Here is a 23,332-nt window from a genome sequence, read left to right on the forward strand (position 1 = left end):
GCAGAGCTAGCAGGGTGTGGGCCTCCATGAGTGCTGATAGTTGCTGTGGGTGTGGGGCTTGTTTGTATAGTAATGTGCATATTTTCATGTTCATCCTTGGGGAAATCTTCTCCCTGTTAAGGTTAATGACTCCCTAAAAGAATGTGTTTTTCAGCACAATCGTAAAGGCTATGTCCTGCAAGACAGTCCTTAAGGCTGAGGGAAAAAACTCTGAAAATATGAGTTCAAGAATATATAGTTTCTCAACTATACAAATTACAAGGATGAAATATAAATTGTATGAGGAGCTTCACAGACCTAAAAGAATAATGGCAGCTGCACTAAATGAGTCAGCTTGTCAGTAAAATATAAAGGCAGATAGTTTTCTGAGTTCAAGGTCAGCTTGGGGCAGAGCAAGTTTAGGTCCAGGCATGCTCGGAATGGTGATCCCAAGACAGGATCCTACGAAGCTAAACTTATTGTTTGTGCTTACAAAATCAGGCAGATCTCTGAGTTCATTTGCTATGTAAAAAGAAAGATACTTCCTGTCTCTTTCCAAAAATTAAGTGAGCATGAGAAATGTACATTTTTTTTAATTTAAGAAAAATACAAAAATTAAAAATAAGCTATATTCTATGCTTGTTTGGAGAACCCACTTTAGCATGCCTACAGGGCAGTCAGGTGTTTGAGAGGAAGACTTCTTTGTGCTATATATTATCATCAAAGTCATCAAAGTCATAGATTTTATTTTAATGCTAGTACTATATGATTTGATTTCTAAGTGATCCAAACTATAATTTTAATCATTATTCCAACATCCACACACTTACTGATATCTTTAAAAAGACACACCTTGGGAAAATTTAAATACACTCTTGCAGTATCACAATGGCTTAAGTGATTGTAAAAGTTCTTTGGAATTCTCTTTAATTTTATTTATGACACATTCATGAAAATAAGTCTTATTACTTTTTAGTTCCAGCCTAATAGCATCTAAAAATGCAGGAACAACTTTGGAGCAAATGTTTTCATTATCTGAAACTGGCTAGTACTGGTTATTTTCTTGCCCTTGCTTGCAAATTCCCAAGGCAACCACAGATAACTAGCACAATGAACAAAAATACAAGCATTTCGTTGTTACTGTTGCTTTGTGTAACACAGCTCAGCACATAATATGCCTCTGTACATGACTTTTAATAAGACCGTAGTCTGCTAAAACGGGGACAATAGCTTCTGGCACATAACTCTAACACTTTTGATCTGAGAGCTATACCTTCATTCTTTCAAGTTTTCTACTCTGCCTTCTCTATTTCCCAAGATGTTAAAAAAAAAACAGAATTATTTTATTTTTAACTCTACATGGACTATAAATGCATGTGGTGGTCATATATGTTGAGTCCTGGTGACAATATGTACTAGAAAAGGGTGTCAGATGGCCTAGAACTTGAGTCATACACAATTGTGAGACCAAAACTCAGTCCCCTGCAAGAGGAGTGTATTTTCTTAAATGATGAACTACTTCTCCAGCTTGAGTTTCATTTCTTTCTTGTTTTAGAGATAGGTTTTCATGGTGATGTATCCCTGACTGGCCTAGATCCCATTTTCTAAAGCTCACAATGATCCATTTACCTTTGTCTCTTCAGGGATGGATATAATGGTGTGAACCATGACACCTGGGACTATAAATATGATACTGTAAGTAGGTGCTCAGTAAATCTCCTCAATTCATTTGTAGGTTGAGGATTGAAACCTTGGCATGGGTCTCTTTTCTAGAATAGAGACATCAGACAAACACCATTACTGTTCTCTATTACATGACTTCATTTTCTTTCTAGCCAAGTCTTCACAAAGTAGTCTTTGGCAAATAAACTTCCTTAACTCCCAGCCCTTTAAAACTTTAAAACCACCTGCTTCTAATTATTTTTCCAACTGAAATCTACATTTCTTGAAGAAATTCTGGTTTTTCACCTGGAGTTTGTCTGCTTACCAAATTTTCAGGATTTTGCATTATTTCTTCCCCCTACCCTGGGTTTCTCAAATAGTCATGCTGATTGGAAGCAGTTAAAACAGAGCCGTTGCTTTCAAAATGCTGCAGAAATCAGCCTGCTTCATGCCCAAGAGCATGCTTTTCATATTTAACTAACTTAGCAGGTTCTGATAAACCTTTTCATCTCCTGTGCAGTTATCCTGGCTATTTTTTAAAAAATGAGAACGAGGATGACATTGAACTAGATTATGAAGTAAAGCTCATAGAACAAGGGGCCTTTCTGCAAATGCCTGCAGCCAAGAGTCCTTCTTAGGGAGCTCCTCCTTTTCAGAATGACTTGCCTGTTCTTCCGTGGGTTTCTGTGGCATTACAAACATTGAGGAAAGTCATGTTCCACCTTATGACATTTGAGACAGTGATTAACAGTCTTCCTGTGATGGTGTCCAGTCATTTCTTTGCTCGTCCACTTAGTTTCTCACAGTAAGTAAAGCACAGTATCACACGTTTCTTAGGAAGTGTCCTCACTGTGAAACAATGCACGACACTATTTTATTACCTTCAGAATGCCTTTCATTAAATATTTTTCCTTGACTATTAGCATCACCCCAGCTCTCTCTGCCTCCAGTTCATTAATTAGGGTATTCTGTTTTAATTAACTAATTAATTTTGAATTAATCATTGGCATTAGTTTTAAAACATTCGCATTCTTTTTATAAAATTGAAATTGGTCTCTTTTATTTGCTTCGGGCATGTCTCCTACGTCAACCTCTATGTCTCTCTGACTCCTCCCCTTCCTTTTTCTGAGTCCTTCTTTTTAACCCCAGCCAGTTTGTCATCTACAATATGTAATTTTAAGTATCTATATGAATTCTATGAGTCACAAATGAGAAAATAATACAATATTTGTCCTTCTGGAATAGGCTGAATTTCCTTATATGGTCTTTTCCAGGTGCTTACATTTTTCCAAAAAAAAAAAAAAAAAAAAAAAAAGGACATAATTTTGTACATCTTTATGGGTGAATTAAATTCCATTGTACATATGCCACATTTTCTCTATCCATTCCTTTGTTGATGTGCCATGAGGCTGATCCCCAAATGTAGCTATAAAATTGGATTAATTAACTAATTAGTTAAAATAATAAAAGGAGATAATTGAATGCAGAAAAAAGTGCCTTATAAGAATATCCCGAAGGCCCTTAGATGTTGGGTTGTGTGTATGCATGTACTCTTCTCTGTGTTAGTGACATGTTAGTGAAGCACTACACCATGTATTCGCAGATCTGGACAGCCTCATGCTCATGGGACACTTCTGTGGTAGCAGTACATGTTCTCACTGACAGATGATCATGCAGCAGACTACATCAGATATGTAGCTGGGTTTCCGAGATGGCTCCTCCTTGAACGTCATCTCTCAGATGCCTGAAATGAGCTTCAGGACATTTTCAGATAGGAAAGATTGTCATTACTGTTTAAGGAACAATTTGTTCTGGTTAATCTGAGAGGCAGGAGCTTAAGGGCTGGTAACTTTGCAGATGATTGGCTTGCTGAGGATGCCACAAACAAATTGAGAAACCATCTAAGTTCAGGTAGCTGTCACATAAGGTGCCAATGGGGTTTAAGAAATAGTTCTTGTATTTTCATATCAGTCTTTCTCCTCCCTCTTTCTCTTTCTTATATATTCAGAGCAGAGCGAGGGAATAGAATAGGAGGTCAAAAGGAAATCTTGTGTTCCTATATTAACAGGGAGGGTGAGGATCTCTTTGGGGCCTTCTGTGGGGAGATGAACAGGCTCTAGTAAAATCTGGGAATAAAGAGAAAGCCAAGGGAAAGAATTATCTCCCCTGTCATACTCCAAAACGCACACAAATGTACATTTATACGCTCTGAATGGCTGACCATGTCCACCTTTACATTAGAAGATAACAATACCTGTTTTCATGCCCCAAATTCCCTGTCAATCCAATTCAGCATTTGGAACCACATGCAGTTGCCTCTCTGTGGCAATAAACTCCAGACTGCTGTGGTTTAGCGATTGCTCCATCCTTTGTTAGGGACACATATGCCTTTGTCACACCTGCTGTGCAATGAAAGCACACATGTTCCCCTGTTGACAGCAGGTATCCAACAGTACATGCCTTTGCTTAGGTTCCCCAGGCCAGGTTCTCTGACTGTGCTCTTTTTACCTTAAGACAATTTGTTGTTGTTGTTGCTGCCGCTGCTGCTTCTGGAAATCTCCAGACTTTAATTTTTTAAAAATGAAATAGAGTCGAATCATCCAAGTACAATTTTTAGCTTATGCTTCAGTGGTATTAGAAACATCCCGGACATCAAAGCACCTAGAGCCACTGAACTTGTCTGCTAAAGAGGAAAGAAAACTATTCAGGGAAGCAAACTTTAAAAAAGAATGCCATCAACTTATGCAAGGCTCTTTTGCCAGGAGCAGAAGCAAAGGAAACTAGGGAGCTGGTCTTTCACGTTTTGTTTCTCCCTGTGATTTTGTTCAAGTCGGCAAGCTCCCCTGCTCTATACTTGACGTTTACACAAGGTTTTTTAGGGGCACAGGAAAGTCATAGGCAACACATTCCCTGTAATTTCACTCTGGCTCTTGATCTTATATCATTAACATACTCAGTGTCGTTGTTGCAATGGGTTAATCAGTCTCGTTCGTACTGAAGAGGACTATGGTGGCATCTTAAGCTGTGTACAACAAAGCTCAGTGTTTTCTACTGAGATGCTTCTCAACTATAATGTTATAATTACAGCATTTTTCAGCAGCATCACCCACACACTATAATTACAGTTAAAGCTAAGGCTATGTTTACAGTGTACTAAAAGGGGTGGAATTGTTTCATTTTAAGCGATCCATTCGCCTCCTCTGTTGGTAACTGAAATATGTAGGAATGAAAGAGTCATGGTCCTAATACTGTTTTCTGAACAACAGCTTCAGATACCAAGAATCTAAAAGTGAAAATAAAACCCAGAGTCCGCAATCCCAAATGAGAAAGAGCACAATTGAGTGCCAGCCCAATCCCACAATGACTCTTGATTTGAAAGCCCAGGTTGGGCAGGATTATGGAGGCTAGCATGCTGGTGGGCTTGCATCTCTGGGCTCCCTCACTTGATGTGCCTTGTTGTACAGACTATGGCTGAGCTCCTCTTGTCTATTTGTAGGCATTCATTGGTTGTAATTTTTTCTCCTAGGATATGATCATCCATGATCACCACTGGCCCAATGACAGTGAATGTTCATCCAGCAGACCCACTCATTCCCCTAAGACAGATTTTAGTTGTATCCATTTATGAGCCAGACATCGTTCAAAATGTTAAGTAAACTGCAAGAACCAAATAGAAACTTCTGCTCTCGTGGAACCCAATTCTAATGTAAGTTAGACTTGTCCTCTGCTTATTAACCCGAGTGAGTCAAAAGAAAGCTTTGTCATCGGTGATAATTGATGTAGACTCATCTGTCCTGCCTTGGACACCAACACTTCACTTAGTCAGCTTTGGATTAAGACCTACCATTTCCTTTCCCCTTTCGTCCTTATTTATTTTGTATTAAAATTTTCATATTATGTATCTTGATGATATTATACTCTCTCCTAGAAGTCCTGCCAGGTCCCCTCAACCTCCCCACTCAACCATGTTATCTTCCTCTCATCTCCTTTCCTCTCCCATTGAAACTCCCCTTTCCAACAAGCTTCCTCCTATTTTGGTGAAGTGTTTCCTTTTTTATCTACTAAGTTTAATCATGGTTGTTTTGTGAACATGAGTGGGATTGTTTACTAGAGCATGGGCAACATATCAGTTGTTACACCACTGAAGAAAGTGAAACTCCTCACTCAACACTAATCAACAGCCCATAGTCCCTCGGTGAGGAACACATACTTTGTCTATGCAACAAGTCTCCCAAAAGAGAAAGGAGCTTTGAATTGAGGTTCATCCAATAAGTGATGGACCTGCCATTTTGGAAACGAAAAAATGTTGTTAAAATGGCAGAACATTTATCTGTACAAACAAAATTCATCTTTTTTTATTCCTAGCAACAATTTCTAGCAGGGGGAAGGGTGCAGGTTAACAGTTTTCTCAGTGCCAAGCACTGTTCTAAACATTTTATAGAATTAGCTCTGGGAGGACATTGAAGCAAGTTAGCCAGGCTGGAGCTGTTTTTCTTCCTCTATGCTTGTGACCCTACCTTTCTCATTAGGTTCCATTAGGTACCCCAGCTATGTAGACACTGGTGAGCCCCCCAGGCCTTTTGGTCTCCCCGCCTTTCTCCTGTAAATGGATGAACTAATATCTCACCCAAGCTGACATGGTGGTGGAGAAGGGAACTGGGATGACTCAACTTTTGCAACTCTTTATAGATGTAAACAGTAACTAAAAAAATTTGTAACACTAAAATTTTATTTAAAAAAATTTCTTCTCCACAAAATTGTCTCAGAGTCTGTGAAACTCACTTCCTGAAGAAATGTTACTTGATGTGGGATATTCTGCACTAGAGGCAGGGTCTTTTCTAGAACTCTGGAGATGAGAGAAAAAGCTAAGTAGTGAAAAAAGGGCGAGGCAGGTAGGACTTCCCATAGCCAGGTCACTATAGCTGAGACTTGTGGTTCAATGCTAAAGGGACCCAATTTTAGAAAGTTTTTTCAGTTCACGGGAAGGAGAGCTTCTATTACAGTAGGGTAGGCACTGGTGTTTCTCTATCTCCTGGGGACCTGTGTGCAGTATCCCGGCAAAACTTCATGGTGGCAGGTGTAGAAAGCAATATGTACTGACAACACAGCAAAGACTAGCTCTATACAATTTATGCCTTCACACTAATTCAAATTTGGGTTTAATATGTTTTTATGAAAGAGAAAAGAAAAAGTCAGAGGCTAATTCTCAATAATACACGAACACTCAAGAGAGCCTACCCCAAAATAAAGGCACACGTGACACTTAACAATACCTCAAGGACTCATAAGTGGACTCTGAAATATGTCTATCATAATAGTGTAGTGTTTCAGCTTTATAATATTTAATGATGCACATCTCCCCGAGTCCCTTTCTTTTTCTTTTATTAAAAATAGATTTTTTTTGCTCATACAATAAATCCTAATTCAGTTTTCTTTCCCTCCACACTTCCCAGTTCCTCCCTCCCTACCCTAAGGGAAGTCTTTCATCTTTTATTTTGGATCATGAATTTAACAGCAGCAGTTAGTTTATAAAAGATGCACAACCGTGCAAAGTCAAACGAGAGCTGTCTGTTGTCCTGACTTTTCAAGTGTAAGTATTTAGCATGATAATGCCATTTCTCATAGTTAGTGCCAATAATTGCTCTTGGAAACTATCATCAAATATTGAAATGTGTTTAGCTTCCATTTAATGGAGTATCTTTCATAGCAACAAATGCACAAGTCCATATCAATGTCCAGAGAGTTAATTTTTTTTCCGTATAGTTTATTTCAGAGGAGTCGATTGTGAAATAGACCAGTAAAATGAATGTTGTGTTCGCATTAATGTGTTACCTAACTGAAGATCATTTTTACAGGAAACTAAAAGATGGCCACCAGCATAAAATGGAGGCTTAATTTCATAAAATACCATACTGCAAATAGAATCATTTGTGTGATTAGAACAGTTTTTGGTATCATTTTTTAAGAGCCAAGATAAGACTTGTACTGGCTGGTTTTGTGTGTCAACTTGATACAAGCTGGAGTTAATCACAGAGAAAGGAGCCTCAGTTGAGGAAATGCCTCCATGAGATCCAGCTTTAAGGCATTTTCTCAACTAGTGATCAAGGGGGAGGGCCCATTGTGTGGTGCCATCCCTGGGCTGGTAATCCTGGGTTCTATAAGAAAGCAAGCTGAGCAAGCCAGGAAGTAACATCCCTTCATGGCCTCTGCATCACCTCCTGCCTCCTGACCTGCTTGAGTTCCAGTCCTGACTTCCTTTGGTGATGAACAGCAATGTGGAAGTGTAAGCTGAATAAACCCTTCCTCCCCAACTTGATGTTTTGTGCAGGAATAGAAACCCTGACTAAGACAGGACTATTTTAGTGTTTTAGGCCTATGCTTTGTATCTTAACTACCCCGAAGGAGTCATAAACAAGCTGAAACAAATGGTCATGGCTGTGTTCCAATAAAACTTATTTATAGCATATGTATCAAGACTGAAAGTTAGTTTACAACCTCTGGTTTAAATAAATGTTGACCTAAGGAAAAAAAAGACCCAAAGTAGCTTATTTAATAACTGGTATTGTTGAATGTAGGCAAATACATTGTTTATAAAACTTACATTTTATTATTGTTGTAAATAACTGCACATTGTGTTGGTTTCACATAGGCGATTTCTGGCAGGTTCAATAGCTACTTTGACTGCATGACAACCCTTTATGGTAAAGTAATTTTTATGAAAAAATTTAAATAATTATGGGGAAATCAAATATCCACATGAAAAAGAAGAGTATAGTTTCCCAACTCCGTCATGTTTGCAAAAATCCCTAGTCAAGATGGGTCAAAGGCACACCCATGAGAGATTGAACTTTAAACTGCTCTTAAGAAACACTAAAGAAAAGCCTTGTGGGTTTGTGATGGACTAATATATACCACATATTATGGTTCATGAGCAAAAAATATATTCAAGAAGTCCTACATTTTAACAGCTTAAGAAAAAAGCTGTATACCACCATCACTAAGTTCCAAGCTCTCTGTTTAGAAAGCAATCTCCTCTTGAGTGGTTTTGGTTCACACTCGTATTGTGTCATATTGCATGCTTGCCACTAGATACTCCATTACTTGAAATGTAATCCTGGTATTTATGCTTCAACTCTTTATTAAATCCATGCATCTTTTAGAAAATGCAGTATGGATTCTTCTTTCTCAGTAAACACTGAGATTAACTTATATTAAGCACATGACATACCCATGGAAGATTAAATAGTTTTCATCAATGCATAATTGTACATTACTTATAAAAAACAATAAACAAAACAGAATTCTTTATCATACATGGGAGCTATGTGGACCAAGAACCTTTCTGAAACAATAGGTGTAGATGTTCTCTCCTGGCAAGATGGAATCTACATCTACTATATAGGATCTATGGCTCTCTGGTGATTAAAGAATTGGTTTAAAGCAGTGAAACTAATGAATCAAGAAATTAGTAGGCTACAGACAATACTGAAAAGGTCACAACAAACTGTGGGCTGCTGAACTTTCCATCGGCATTAAAGGGTCCTCATTACATTATCTACTGTCCCTGGCCACCTAGGGCAAGGGAATGTTTATTTTGGTTTTTATCCTTGAACATGTATGCTATACTTTGCAAAGGAAAAAAAAAAGCCCGCTAGGAATCTGTATACAGAGTACACACCGGCACACTGTAAGTTTTAGGAAAGTGCTTAAAAATACTTAGCAGACTTCTAAAGTAAAGTGTAATCACTCTCTAACTTTTTAATCTCAGGCCCAAAGAAACAAAAGAGCATACTACATATGTAGACCAAAAGAAACTGTTACAGAGATTTCACTAAGTGGCTGAAGCATGTGGAGAGAAAGAGAGAATAAGTTTGTTGTATGTAGGTAGTAAACACAGAATTGCCACTTATTATGACTCAGAACACTGTTAGAAATTGAAGGATCATTTAAATAATACTATGACTGGATTTTTATCTTTTTATAATGAGCCCTTCTTTTCCACGCACTCCATGTGAAAACAGCCACTGTGCAACAAAGTGTTAACATATACATTGTGGTGATTATAGTCTTTATCTGGGTATTTGAGGTTGGAAAAGTGTCACTAACAAAAAAATATTGATATGTCTGTTTGAAGAATTATCTAAGTTATTTTTCTTCCTGAGGCATGGTCTCACATAACTGAGACTCACCTTGGCCTTGTTAAGTAACTGAGGCTTGTCTTGAACTACTGACCTCCATGTTGGGATTTCCCATGAGCTGTGATTGCCCCCAACCCCACTACACTTGTTTAGTTTTGCTAAACTAAGAATGGATACATTGTACTCTCAACTGATCCATTGAGAGTGCTTAGTAAGCCATCTTCTCTGTACCTCCATTTTCGTTGCATAAAGTGCATAATTCTTCCTGCCTGCTGCTTTTGAAAGCAAGGAAGAGGGATGGAGAGTACCCACTAGGCTGCCTGGCATCATTTGGAGATTAGTGCTTCATGTGAGTCAGGGAGAGTTTACCACTCATTTGGCTTCTAGAGAGAGCCAACATAAACACTGTCTCCTTAAAAACAATCACCAGAATCCATGTTTACTTACTGAGTCGCTGACTGAACCCTTAATAAACAACGAGACTGTCAAGAACTCAGAGTCAGCTTCATTGTCAGAGCTCAGGTCAGTGCTGTTTTCCAACGCATGCCCAGAGCTCAAGTCTTCTGTAACAAAGGGATGCTGTGTGTTCACACTTCCTTTATGTTGAACCTCTTTTAGCTGTACTACTAGGCAGCATGTTTTTTTCCCTTTACTGAAAATACATCCCCCCTTATATAATATATTCTGATTAATTTCCCTCCCTCTACTCCTCCTAGTTCCTCTTTGCTTCCGTCTGGATCCATTCCCCTTCTGTCTCTTCCCTAGAAAACATAGTCTTTTAAGAAATAGTAATAAAATAAAGTAAGATGAAATAGAAGACAAAACAAAAACTAACTCATTGGAATGGTACAAATCAAACAAACACAAGGAAGAGAGTTCAGAAAAAGGCACAAGAAGTAGATATAGATGTAAAAAATGATTCTTTTGCACACTCAGCAATGCCAGAATAAAGTAAACTGGAGGCAGAATTTATACCCAGAGGGACCAGAGGGTTAAAAAAGAGATGAAAAAATATAAATAATATAAAAGCTAAAGTCTAACAACCGGTATGTCCTGACATGATATTATAGGACAAAAACCTTCAAAAAATGCCTTTGTAGATGTTTTCTGTAGATATATACTGCTGGGCATGCAGTCTACCCTAGGAGTAGCTGGTCTTCCCAGTGAGATTTCTTTGGAGGAAATAATTTCATTTGCGAGTAAGACAACTAGATCTTATTGTTGACATTATTCAATAAGGAAAGAATTCTAGGCACTCAGGGGGTGCTTTAGCTCTTGTTGAAGCAGTGATGTACTACGTTATGAGTAAGGCTTTCTTACCCTTGGTAGTGGAAGTGCTGTCAGGATACAGTAATGATTGTATAGAGACATACAACATACACCAATATCACACTATGACTCTAACTCCATGTCATGGTGATCCCAGATAGTAAATCTCAACTGAAGACTTTTAGGAGTCTAAATATACGCAGCAATGGATGAGAGAAATGTCCATCTCTCTCTCTCTGCTTTTTCCACCCTTTTTATGAATGCCCAATGAAGGACACGTAAGGCCATGAAGTAGTGTTGGGAGAACCTTTTTGTCCCCTGCATTTCTTTTGAGTGTAAATTTCAACTGCTCATTGAAAATGCAGAATGTTCTAAGTCCTTACCAGAAACTATAAGGTACAAGGATTATAAGACAAGGCCCCAAATCTTAAGGCTTGTAAGGTTTATTAATAGGAGATAGAAAATGCACAAAAGTTCACATTAAGGTCAACCTATGATTTTTAGTACACAGAATAGAGTTGAGTAGAGGTAGATGCACAGTATTGAATCTAATATATGTTGTACTAAAGTGTGAGTCATAAGAGTGTACAATACATACCATATAAGTTTAGAGAGGGACTGAATACTTCTGCTTAAATATAATTTTTCTGAGAACTTTATGAAGTAGCTGTTATTAACATTTAGAGACACTTCTGCTAAACGGACATAGAATTAATCTGCCACCTAAATACTTGTCTTTGTAGATCACTGCAGCTTTTAAGCCTCTCTGGAGAAGCCTCTTTCTGCAGCAGATGGTGATTAATTCAGAGATCCGTGACTAGCCAGTAAAAGACTGAAGTGTTCAGCTTTAAATGAGACATCTGTATCACACCCTCTACATCCCAGGGATTAGAAAGATCACCAGAGCGGGAAGACGTGAATGGTTGCAGGGAATAGTGTTTATTGAACAGGCATGCCATTGGCTGTTGCACACACAAACTCCCAGCATTTATGACTGATGCCCAAGACCTGGACAAGATCAAGGCAGAAACAGTTCTAGCACAGATGCGGGAGGGTTTCATGAGAACTACAACTGATGGCTGCTGGGATAGGGAGAGTTCATTTTTTTCAGATGCATCCCTGATAGCTCATGTTTCAATAGATAAACTCCACCCATAGTACACTGGCAGTACTAAGACTCAGGGAGTTTAAAAGAGAGTACGTGAGGTTGGGAGGAAACAGTGGTGGTTGGGAAAGTTCAAGAAAAGGTAGAGGGGAGGTTGCAGAGAATGGATTTGGTTGAAACACATTAAATTCACTATGGTTTTCTCAATACAAATAAAATGCAATTTTATTACCTAAAATGAGAGAGAGAGAGAGAGAGAGAGAGAGAGAGAGAGAGAGAGAGAGAGAGAGAGAGAGACTTCAATGCATAGAAATAAAAAAAAACTTAAAAAAACAATTCAAGGAACAGAAGTCTGGAGGTTTTGGTATCTCATTGTGACCCTTAACTTGATCAGCTCAAGATGCAGAAGAACTGAATACACTTATGGGTGGGTATAATTCTAGAGGAGACTAAGATGCCGATAAGGAAAAATAACTGTTGAAAAGTATGTAACGCTCTCCAATAGGCTGGGGCCCCAGTGGAACAAAGCTGGAAGGCAGAAAAGCTCAGTTCATGTCAGCACACTACTTTGGACGATGCCTCTGTTGATGCTATAGTCTGCTCTGGCCATTGTGCCCATCTTCTTCAGCCTTTTGATAAGGACTCATGCTGGTGATAGACTCTTTAGGTGACCCCTGACCTTGGACTGGGATTATGTATTACGTATTTTTAGTCCTACAACATGCAGATGGCCATTGTGGGATTATTCAGCCTATAACCCAAATAAACAAATAAATAAATAACAGATGAATAAATAAATAATAGATAAATAAATAAATAAAAACATGCATACACAAGGGTGCCCAGGACTAGGTAGAAAAGATTTTAAGATTACTGCTGCAGAATCTCTTGAGTGTTCAGTGTGATCTTAGTATGATGGTTGGTACACCCTGTCAACCTGACAGGGTCTGGGATCACCTTGGAGATAAGATTTCAGCTGCACCTGTGGGAAGTTATTTATCTTCTGTACATGCCTGTGTGGTGTCAGAGAACAAACAGTAAGAAGATGGCCTTTTAAAATGAGGGGGACAGTTTCTTTAGAAGGACACATAATTGTGCAAAACCTCTCTGTGTGCTTAATAAAAATCTTAAACATTTTGTTTAAAGTTCACCAAATCTCTAAAAGGGTTTTTATTTTATTTTCTTCTCATGGGGCATTGTTTCCAATCTGAGAGTTTATAAACTTGAATGTATGTTTATTGGTTGTGTTCTTTTATGTTGAACACCACTACCTTATCAGGTAACTCTACTTCATTAGAAAAAGAAAAAGAAGTCCTTGCTAGAATCAGGCTAGTATTTTGGCACGGGGGTAGACTTCTGCATTATGTGCACATCACAGTTAAGTGTTTATGGTATAGTGTGACACATAATAAGTTGATGTGAGCATTTGGGACTATCCATCCTGAATGAGCCGCTCTCGAATGTTCTGTATGGCTCAGGTCCACTATACAAACCTTGTTTAGCACAGGGCTTGATTTATCAAATTATCTCTAGGATAAAGGAAGTAACGTTCAATAAAGAAAAATTGGATGGGCTATTCTTTTTCCCTGAGAATATCAGAATGCGTAATTTACCAGATCTGAGCAACAAGTCTTCAGCTTTTCTCCAGCTTTCTTATTCATCACAAACAGTTAATCATCACATCCAAAATGATAGGGCAGCCAGGATCAACCTCAGATTTCAACAAGAGGTGATGGTTATGCTCTGCAGACCTTGTGAGCCGGTAAAGGAAATGGCTTGTGGGAGATCGTGATGTTCATCAGTTGAAAGGACGACAGTGGTGTGTACTGTTTATGTGTAGAGGATGGTTCCAATGTGCTGTTTCTGCCATCCTGCCCTGTCAACCCACACAAAAGAACCAATGGAGGTAGCCTCCATTTATTGCAAAGCTGCCAAGTAACCCAAATATAACTCATACTGCCTCGCGCTCTGCAGCCTCTCATACTTTTTAGGGAACACATGAACATGTTTGACCCTTCCAAAGCAGGAGAATCAGAGAGGGCTTGCTGTCTGGCACACATGACAAAGACATGAGATTTGCTGAAAGACTTATCAGTCTACACTTAGGGTCACCTCCAAGGGAATGATATTTAAATCACACACTAGAAATTTACTGTGCAATTTACTCATACAACCCAAATTATTGTTGTATAACACTCATTACAAACAATATGAGTAACATCTTAGAATTATCTAGGTATACCCTTCTCCCTTCTTTGTCTTTTTCTTTTCATGAAATGGCATCTAGTATATACTTTTTAAAATAAAATATCTATCCCTACAATCAATCTAGTTAAACGAATTCTTACTAAGCGATATTTGGTGATGTAAAGGAGATACAAAGAGAGTAAAACATGACTGTTGACTAAAAGGCACACTATAATTAATTCATGAAGGCCATGCATTTGACTGAACTTTATACACACAGTAAGGAGGACTGAGGTGGAGAACTTTGGATCCCAGCACCAACTTACTAGTGGCTGTACCACTGGTCAAAGTGACCACACTCAACACACACACACACACACACACACACACACACACACACACACACACACAAATACACAAATAATAAAACATTTAGGAGGCAAATGTTATTGTTGAACAATGGACAAAGTACCATAATAGAAGATAAGGCAAAAAACCTAGTCCTGGAGGATTTGTTGAGCCTTTTTCTGTGAGCTGAAGGTTGAGTTTGGCACATAAAGGGAAGATGGTCAAAGACAGGGAGGGGATCCTTGATGACATGTAAAAATACGGTGGCTTATATGAAGGCAGCATTATGAGGTATAAGTAATGTTGGATGGACAGATAAATCTCACCTTATGCCAATGCAAGCATTATATAAATACTTCCAAATAATAACAGTAATAATGTTAATAACAAGTTTGTAAAACAAGGCAGTTTTTTAAGTTCAACAAATTACTGTTGATCCATATTAAACACTTCACTTAACTTGCAAACATAAACAGAACAGAAAAACAAAGAGCTCTATAGAGAAATTGAAGTGTAAAATCTGAAAAATCCTTTTTGCTCATAACATTTTGACTTTTGTCACTTTTCCTGTTACCAGCATCCCGAAGAGAGAAGAGGGTAGTGAGCCCGAGTGATAGTAACGCATGCAAACCATCAGTGCAAGTTAGTAAAACGACAGAGATTCTTACTTTTCCCCAGGCTTGGATTAATTTTTTGCAGAATCGGGGAAGCTTTGCCAAGAGTAGCTGGTGTAGCTGAAAAAGAAAGAGAAGAAAACCATTAGTCATCCGTGTAGGAAAATGATCTGCTGTGACCCTGTTACAAAAAAAAAAAAAAAAAAAAAAAAAAAACCCATTAAAATTAAAGATGTATCAATGCACTAAAAGAGCTTGTAAACAGAGCAAATGGAAGCCTTCAGTTGTCATTACCTTAGGTCCCATGCCCAGGCACAGTACAGAACAATGAAAACAACTCCACCATCTCTCATTTGAGTTCAGACTCAAGTTTCCCTTGTACATAAAAAGGAGAACACAAGTTGCTTTAAAAAAACAAAATAAAACCCACGTTTAGTTTAAAAGTTTATTTTTGGAAATACTGTCAGTGAGAACATCCCTAGGTATGGGGAAGAGTAAGGGGAAGGAGGCCCTGGAGTTTTTGATGAGCAGTAAGTCAGTCGTTATAATGCAGCTAGGGGCAGGCTGCCTGGACAGTGTAGGCGACAGTGGGAAGTGGTCAGTGAGGCTCTCTGCAGCTGGGTTCCTTTGCAAATGCCCCAGTTACAAAGGGTCTGACTGTTGTCTGGTCTTGGTGGAAAAGAATGTAAGAGGACTGGATAAACCAACTCCTGTTACCACCCTGACACAACAAACACTGAGATTTAAATGAAAGCAAAGGAAGCTACGCAGGACACTGCCAAATCAACATCTTCCTACTGTATACTAACATGCAATTTTTTAAAAACATGATTACAATTCACCATGATTTAAAGTCCATTGGAAAGACCACTTTTTTCAATTTCTCAACAAATTATATGTGCATAAACGTGTACTTCGTACTTCTGACAGAGATATAGGCAGACATGGCAGGGGTGGGAGACAGAGACAGACAGAGAGACAGAGATAGAGAGAGACAGAGACAGAGAGAAACTGAGAGAGGGAGAAGGAAAGGGAGAGAGAGGGAGAGGGAGAGGGAGAGGGAGAGGAGAGAGAGAGAGAGAGAGAGAGAGAGAGAGAGAGAGAGAGAGAGAGAGAGAGAGAGAGAGAGAGATTTTTCCATGCAACATCCTGGTAACATATAAATTCTTAAAGTATTTGTAATACTCAGAGCGATACGTTTTTTCACAGACTAATGAATTGATGAGTGGTTGAGGAGTTCACTCTCAGGGTGGAAGCCGACACAGGAAAGCATAGATGTATGGTTGCAGAACTGGGGTTTTTTCAGTTATCTAAAGCCTCTAGGGAGCAGGGAGGATCTAATGGTTAAGTTCATCACCTATGGCCAGAAGTTTAATAAATGCCAGAGAACACAATGTTCCCAAAACATTAATGGTATGAGTTCGGGAAGCTTTCAGTTGGCTGATAACCTGAAGATGCTTAGAGGGCACGGGGGCTACATCATGTTCTTCATATGCTATGGTTTAGCATATGATCCTCAGCCTGATGCTATTCTGAGGTGGTAGGAATTCAGAAGATAAGGGTAAATTTGGAGATCTTCTCATCACCGAGGGAACAGTGGTTTTAAAATAAAAACTGGAGCCTTAGCCATTTCTTAGCCCTAAGTAAAAGTGGTTTATCCAATGCTGCCGCTACAATGTCCTCCATTACATAGGCTCAAAAACAGTGTGACCAAATTATCATGCTCCAAAAACTTCAGAATACTCCAAACCTGTAAATCAAAGTAAACCCTTTCTCTTTATAAGTTGATTGTTTCAGATTTGTTACAGTAGCAGAGGCTTATTAATACAACACCTCATTATCTGTATCCTTTGTGATACTCTTGGTAATAAGCCAAAATTGTTAATTTAATGTTTCTCTGAGTCCTGTGAGCTAGTGTAGTAAATTCATCAAATCTAATAAATGAGTCATAAGAACTGTACCTTTTAGCTGAAAAAAAAACCTTTCAAAATTATAGTGCAGTCTATTTATAATTTATAGCTAAGAAATCTTTCAAAAGTATATTACATACATTTGTCATCTGAAGTAGGAGGTGGTTTTATGGGACTGAGTTATCAAGCTGTGTGATGTGACAGTATCTGCATGTAGGCAGCATGAGAATTGAATTGTACTCTAAGATGTTCCTTCTCACCTCTGTTCAGCCAATTGTATTTTCGCTTAACATTTTGGTGACTAAAGGGCATGCACACAAGTATTCTGTTTTCAGGAGTGTGGTCAGACACATCATGTTTGTTTTCTTCTACATTCTCTCAGACAACTGACAATATTGTCATAGTTCTTAATAGAAGGCTACACACTGAGAACTGACTCATAAAACACAGGGAAGAAAGAAAAAAGGCAGATCATTACTTGACACCCACACTACAGCTCAGCCTGTCTCCCAAGAGGTGGCTCTAAACCAACATATACCCCCTTCCCCACTCACTTTAATCCCCCTGCCCCACCTGCTGGGAACCCCAGCAAGCCTAGGCTGTAGGCTCTGTTCCATCCTGTTGGAGCTCCATCTTCCTTCTGGTCCACACTTACATCTAAAGCAGATACAGATCAGCTCTCTCACCTGCCTCCCAGAAGGCCTGCTCCAACCTGACACTCACAGCTCACATTGCCTCCTAGGAGGCCTGCTCAAACCTGATACACATAGCTTCTTCTGCATCCTGGGAGGCCTGCTTCAATACATGTCACCCAGGGCAGCCAAACCAGAGACAACCTGATGGCAAAAGGCAAGCACAAGAACATAATCAGCAGAAACCAATGAAATATGGCGCCATCAGAATCAAGCTCTTCTAGTGCAGCAAGTCCCGGATATCCTAACACACCTGAAGAGCAAGACTGTGACCTTAAATCCCATCTCAAGAAGATGGTAAAGCCATTTAAAAAGCATATAAATAAGTCTTTTAAAGAAATACAAGGAAGCACAATAAAACAAGTAGAAGCCCTTAAAGAGAAAGCAAATAAATCCCTGAAAGGAATACAGGAAAATAAAATCAAACAGGTGAAGAAAATGAATAAAATGATCCAAGACCTAAATCAGAAATAGAAGCAATACAGAAAACACAAATAGAGGCAATCCTGGATATGAAAAACCTAGGAAAGAGAACAGGAACTACTGATGCAATAGATACACCAATAGAATACAAGACATGAAAGAGAGAATCTCAGGCATAGAAGACACCATAGAAGACATGAATACATAGATCAAAGAAAATGCCAAGTATAAAAAGTTCCTAACACAAATCATCCAAAACATTTTGGACACTATAAAAAGAACGAACCTAAGAATAATAGGAATAGAAAAGGGTGAAAATTCCTAGCTCAAAGAGCCAGAAGATATCTTCAGCAAAATCAAAGAAGAAAACATTCCTAACGTAAAGAAAGAGATGGCCATAAATGTACAACAAGCTTATAGAACACCAAATAGGTTAGATTAGAAAGGAAAATCCTCCTGTCACATAATAATCAAAACATTTAGTGTACAGAACAAAGAAAAAATATTAAAAGCTGCAAGGGAAAAAGTCCAAGTAATATATAAAGATAATCTTATCAGAATTACATCTGACTTTTCAACAGAGACTCTAAAAGCCAGAAGATCCTGGCCACATGGCATACAGACCCTAAGAGAATACAAATGCCTACCCAGGTTACTATACCCAGAAAAACTCTCAATTACCATAGATAAAGAAACCAAGATATTCTATGCTACAACCAAATTTAAGCAATATCATTTTACTTAACCAGCCCTACAGAGGATACTAAAGGGAAAATTCCAACATAAGGAGAGAAACTATACCCAAGAAAAGGTAAGAAATTAATCATCTCATAGCAAAACCAAAAGAAGAGAAACACACACACACACACACACACACACACACACACACACACACACATACACACACACAAAGTAACACCTCCAACAACAAAATAACAGGAACTAATAATCATCAATCATTAATATCTCTCAACATCACTGAATGCGCAATTCACCAATAAAAAGATAGACTAGCAGACTGGTTATGTAAGCAGCATCTACCATCCTGCTGCCTATAAGAAATATATGTTAGGTGGGAGGTTACTGGGGAGCACCCTCTCAGAGGAGAAGGGAAGAGGGAGGAACTGTGAGGGAGGGACCTTGAGGGGAAGCAGTGTTTAGGATGTTAATTAATTAATTAACTAATTGATTAATTAAAAATAAGAAAAGAAAAGAAAGATGAAGTGGGCAGTGAGCTGACATACCAATTTCAGACCTGATGAGTTTAGTCAACCTGCTCCCAGAGGTGCTTTTTCATGGCTGTTTATATGAGCTCTTCCCAGTGTATTTCGCTGGGAGAAGCAGTCAATCCTGTCTGTTACATGTAAAATAAAATCTAGTAGATAGTGTTAAGGCTATTCATCAAATAGAGAATTCTAATATCAGTAGAATTTTTAAAGTGTATCTTGAGGGGGGTATCTGGAAATTATCACTGACAAAAATACTAAAAAAAAAAAAGTTTGGATTTTCCCCCCTGATGAATCAACCAATTTTAAATTGTTATTATAATATTTAAAATTTCATGTTTATTGGTTTTCAAAGTTTCTATTTACTTTTTATACATTTTCACTCATTGAATCTTATTTAACACCAGAAATGAATGAGATAAATAATTAACATAAAAACAGGCAATACATACTGCCCAGGATGAACAATTTACCAACTATCAATTTTAGTACTAGTGGCAAGCAAAAATTGTATTTTATACGATATCATTAAGTCTAGCTGCTGCCTTCATAACTGAAGATGTATTATTTGCACCAGTATTCTCATTAGTATTTTGGACTAGTCTCATCACCATCCCTAATTTCTTGTCTTTAATTAGTCCATTTTATTTCATTATCTGTTACCTCAAATTGAGCACAAAATCTTTTAAGTTTTTTTGTGTTTATTATTATGATTACTATAATTTTATGTGTATGAAGACTTCACCTATATGTATATATGTGTACCTCATGTGTGTATGGTACATACTTAGGTCAGAAGAGGGATTTGATAGATCTGGAGCTCTAGATGGCTATGATCTGGATGGGGGTGCTGGGAACTTAACCCTGGTGCTTTAAAAGAATAACAAGTGCTCTTTTATTTATTTATATATTTTTTGAATTTTATTGGATATTCTATGCATTTACATTTCATTTTTTGAATTTTTTAAACTTTATTTTAAAAAACAAAGATAAAAGAACAAATTTTAAGCATTTTTGCATAAATGTACATGAATACATTTTTGTCAGTGCTTGGCTTTTTTTTTTTTTAAGGTTTGATACTCTGCATTAAGGTCTTACTAGTTACAATGAGCAAAAAGTACATGTAAAACAGGATGTAATCCAGAATTAGTCAACGTTTTCTTGGTGTGTAAGGATTGAGTAAAATGGTTTTTTGTTTTGTTTTGTTTTTTGTTTTGTTTTTTCTTGAAATTCACACAGTCTGTGAGTTGTTTCTGGGTCAGTGCGAGCCTCTGGGGTTAGCATCCCATTATCAGTGATTGCATATTATGTCTGTTCTGTTGTGACTGGGTTATCTCACTCAGGATGATATTCTCTAGATGCAGCCATTTTCTTAAGAATTTGGTCAAGTCATTGTTTCTGGTGGCTGAGTAGTATTCCATTGTGTAAATGTACCACAGTTTTTGTATCCATTCATCTTCTGAAGGACATGTAGGTTCTTTCCAGCTTCTGGCTATTATAAATAGAGCTGTTATGAACATTGTGGTGCATGCGTCTTTGTTGTATATTGGAGTGTCTCTGGGGTATATGCCCAGAAGTGGGATAGCTGGGTCTTCAGGTAGTACTATATCCAATTTTCTGAGGAATCGCCAGACTGATTTCCAGAGGGGTTGTATCAGTTTACAACACCACCAACAGTGAAGAAGTGTTCCTCTTTCTCCACAACCTCGCCAGCATCTGCGGTCATCTGAGTTTTGGATCTTGGCCAATCTGACTGGTCTGAGGTGGAATCTGAGGGTAGTTTTGATTTGCATTTCCCTGATGGCTAAGGATGTCCAGCACTTCCTTAGATGTTTCTCGGCCATTCGATATTCCTCAACTGAGAACATTTTGTTTATCTCTGTACCCCGTTTTTTAATAGGGTTGTTTGATTCTCTGGTGTCTACCTTTTTGAGTTCTTTGTATACCTTGGATATTAGGCCTCTATCTGATGTGGAGTTGGTAAAAATCTTTTCCCATTCTGTTGGCTTCCGTTTTGTTTTCTTGACAATGTCCTTAGCCTTACAGAAACTTTGCAATCTCATTAAGTCCCATTTGTTTATCTTTGACCTTAGCATGAGCCATTGGTGTTTTGTTCAGAAAATTTTCTCCTGTGCCTGTGTTCTCAGGTTTTCCCTACTTTCTCATCTAATAGTTTCAGTGTATCAGGTTTAATGTGGAGATCTTTGATCCACTTACACTTGAGCTTTGTACAAGGAGATAAGAAAGGGTCTATTTTCATTCTTTTGCATGCTGAGTGCTAGTTGGACCAACACCATTTGTTGAATAGGCTGTCCTTTTTTCACTGAATGTTTACAGCTCCTTTGTCAAAAATCAGGTGACCATATATGTGAGGGCTTATTTCTGGATCTTCTATTCTATTCCATTGATCCACGTGCCTATTTCTGTACCAGTACTATGCAGTTTTCAGCTCAATTGCCTTGTAATATAACTTGAGGTCAGGGATATTGATTCTCGCAGATGTTTTCTTGTTGTTGAGCATGGATTTCGCTATTCTAGGTCTTTTGTTATTCCAGATGAAATTGCACATTGATCTTTCCAACTCAATGAAGAACTGGGTTGGAATTTTGATGGGGATTGCATTGAATCTGTTGCTTTTGGTAGGATGGCCATTTTTAAAATGTTGATCCTTCCAATCCATGACCATGGGAGATCTTTCCATTTTCTGAGATTTCCTTCTTTAGAAGTTTGAAGTTCTTGTCATACAGGTCCTTTACTTGCTTAGTTAGAGTCATACCAAGGGATTTCATTGTTTTTGTGACTATTGTAAAGGGTATGTTTTCCCTAATTTCTTTCTCCACATGTTTGTCCTTTGAGTATAGGAAGGCTACTGATTTGTTTGAGTTAATTTTATATCCAGCCACTTTGCTGAACTTGTTTATCAGCTGTAGGAGTTCTCTGGTGGAATTTGTGGGGTTGCTTAAGTACACTATCATGTGATCTGCAAAATGTGATGTTTTTACTTCTTTCTTTCTGATTTGTATCCCTTTGATTTCCTTTTGCTGTCTAATTGCTCCAGCCAGGACTTCCAGTACTATGTTGAATAGGTAGGGGGAGAGTGGGCAGCCTTGTCGAGTCCCTGATTTTAGTGGGATTGCTTCAAGTTTCCCACCGTTAGGTTTGATGTTGGCTGTTGGTTTGCTGTATATTGCTTTTATTATGTTTAGGTATGGACCTTGGATTCCTGTTTTTTCTAAGACTTTAAACATGAAGGGGTGTTGAATTTTGTCATATAATTTCTCAGCATCTAGTGAGATGACCATGTGATTTTGTTCTATGAGTTTGTTTATATGGTAGATTACATTGATGGATTTCCATATATTAAACGATCCCTGCATCCCAGGGATGAAGCCTACTTGGTCATGGTGAATGATCGTTTTGATGTGTTCTTGGATTCAGTTTGCAAGGATTTTGTTGAGTACTTTTGCATCAATGTTCGTAAGTGAGATTGGTCTGAAGTTCTCTTTCCTTGTAGCGTCTTTATGTTGTTTAGAAATGAGGGTTATTGTAGCTTTAAAAAATGAGTTAGGTAGTATTCCATCTGCTTCTATCTTGTGGAAACTTTGGAGAGTGTTGGTATTATGTCAGCAATAAATGTCTGATAAAATTCTGCACTGAACCCATCTGGACCTGGGCTTTTTTTGGCTGGGAGGCTTTTGATGACTTCTTCTATTTCTTTACATGTTATGGGATTATTTAGATGATTTTCCTGGTCCTGGTTTAACTTTAGGATCTTGTAT

At 38.2% G+C, this 23,332-nt stretch overlaps 1 protein-coding gene across 3 annotated transcripts in view; it reads right to left on the minus strand.

Annotated features, from left to right (window-relative positions):
- GHR (growth hormone receptor) overlaps positions 1 to 23,332 on the minus strand; it is a 226,002-nt gene that overhangs the window by 43,450 nt on the left and 159,220 nt on the right. For all 3 annotated transcript variants that reach the window (XM_080933685.1, XM_080933686.1, XM_080933687.1), the window contains exon 3: positions 15,357 to 15,422. In XM_080933685.1, coding sequence (XP_080789811.1) covers positions 15,357 to 15,422 — 66 coding nt within the window. The remainder of the gene's footprint in view (positions 1 to 15,356; positions 15,423 to 23,332) is intronic.

This window comes from Micromys minutus (assembly GCF_963924665.1).
Source record: "Micromys minutus genome assembly, chromosome: 20".
Lineage (NCBI taxonomy): Eukaryota > Metazoa > Chordata > Mammalia > Rodentia > Muridae > Micromys > Micromys minutus.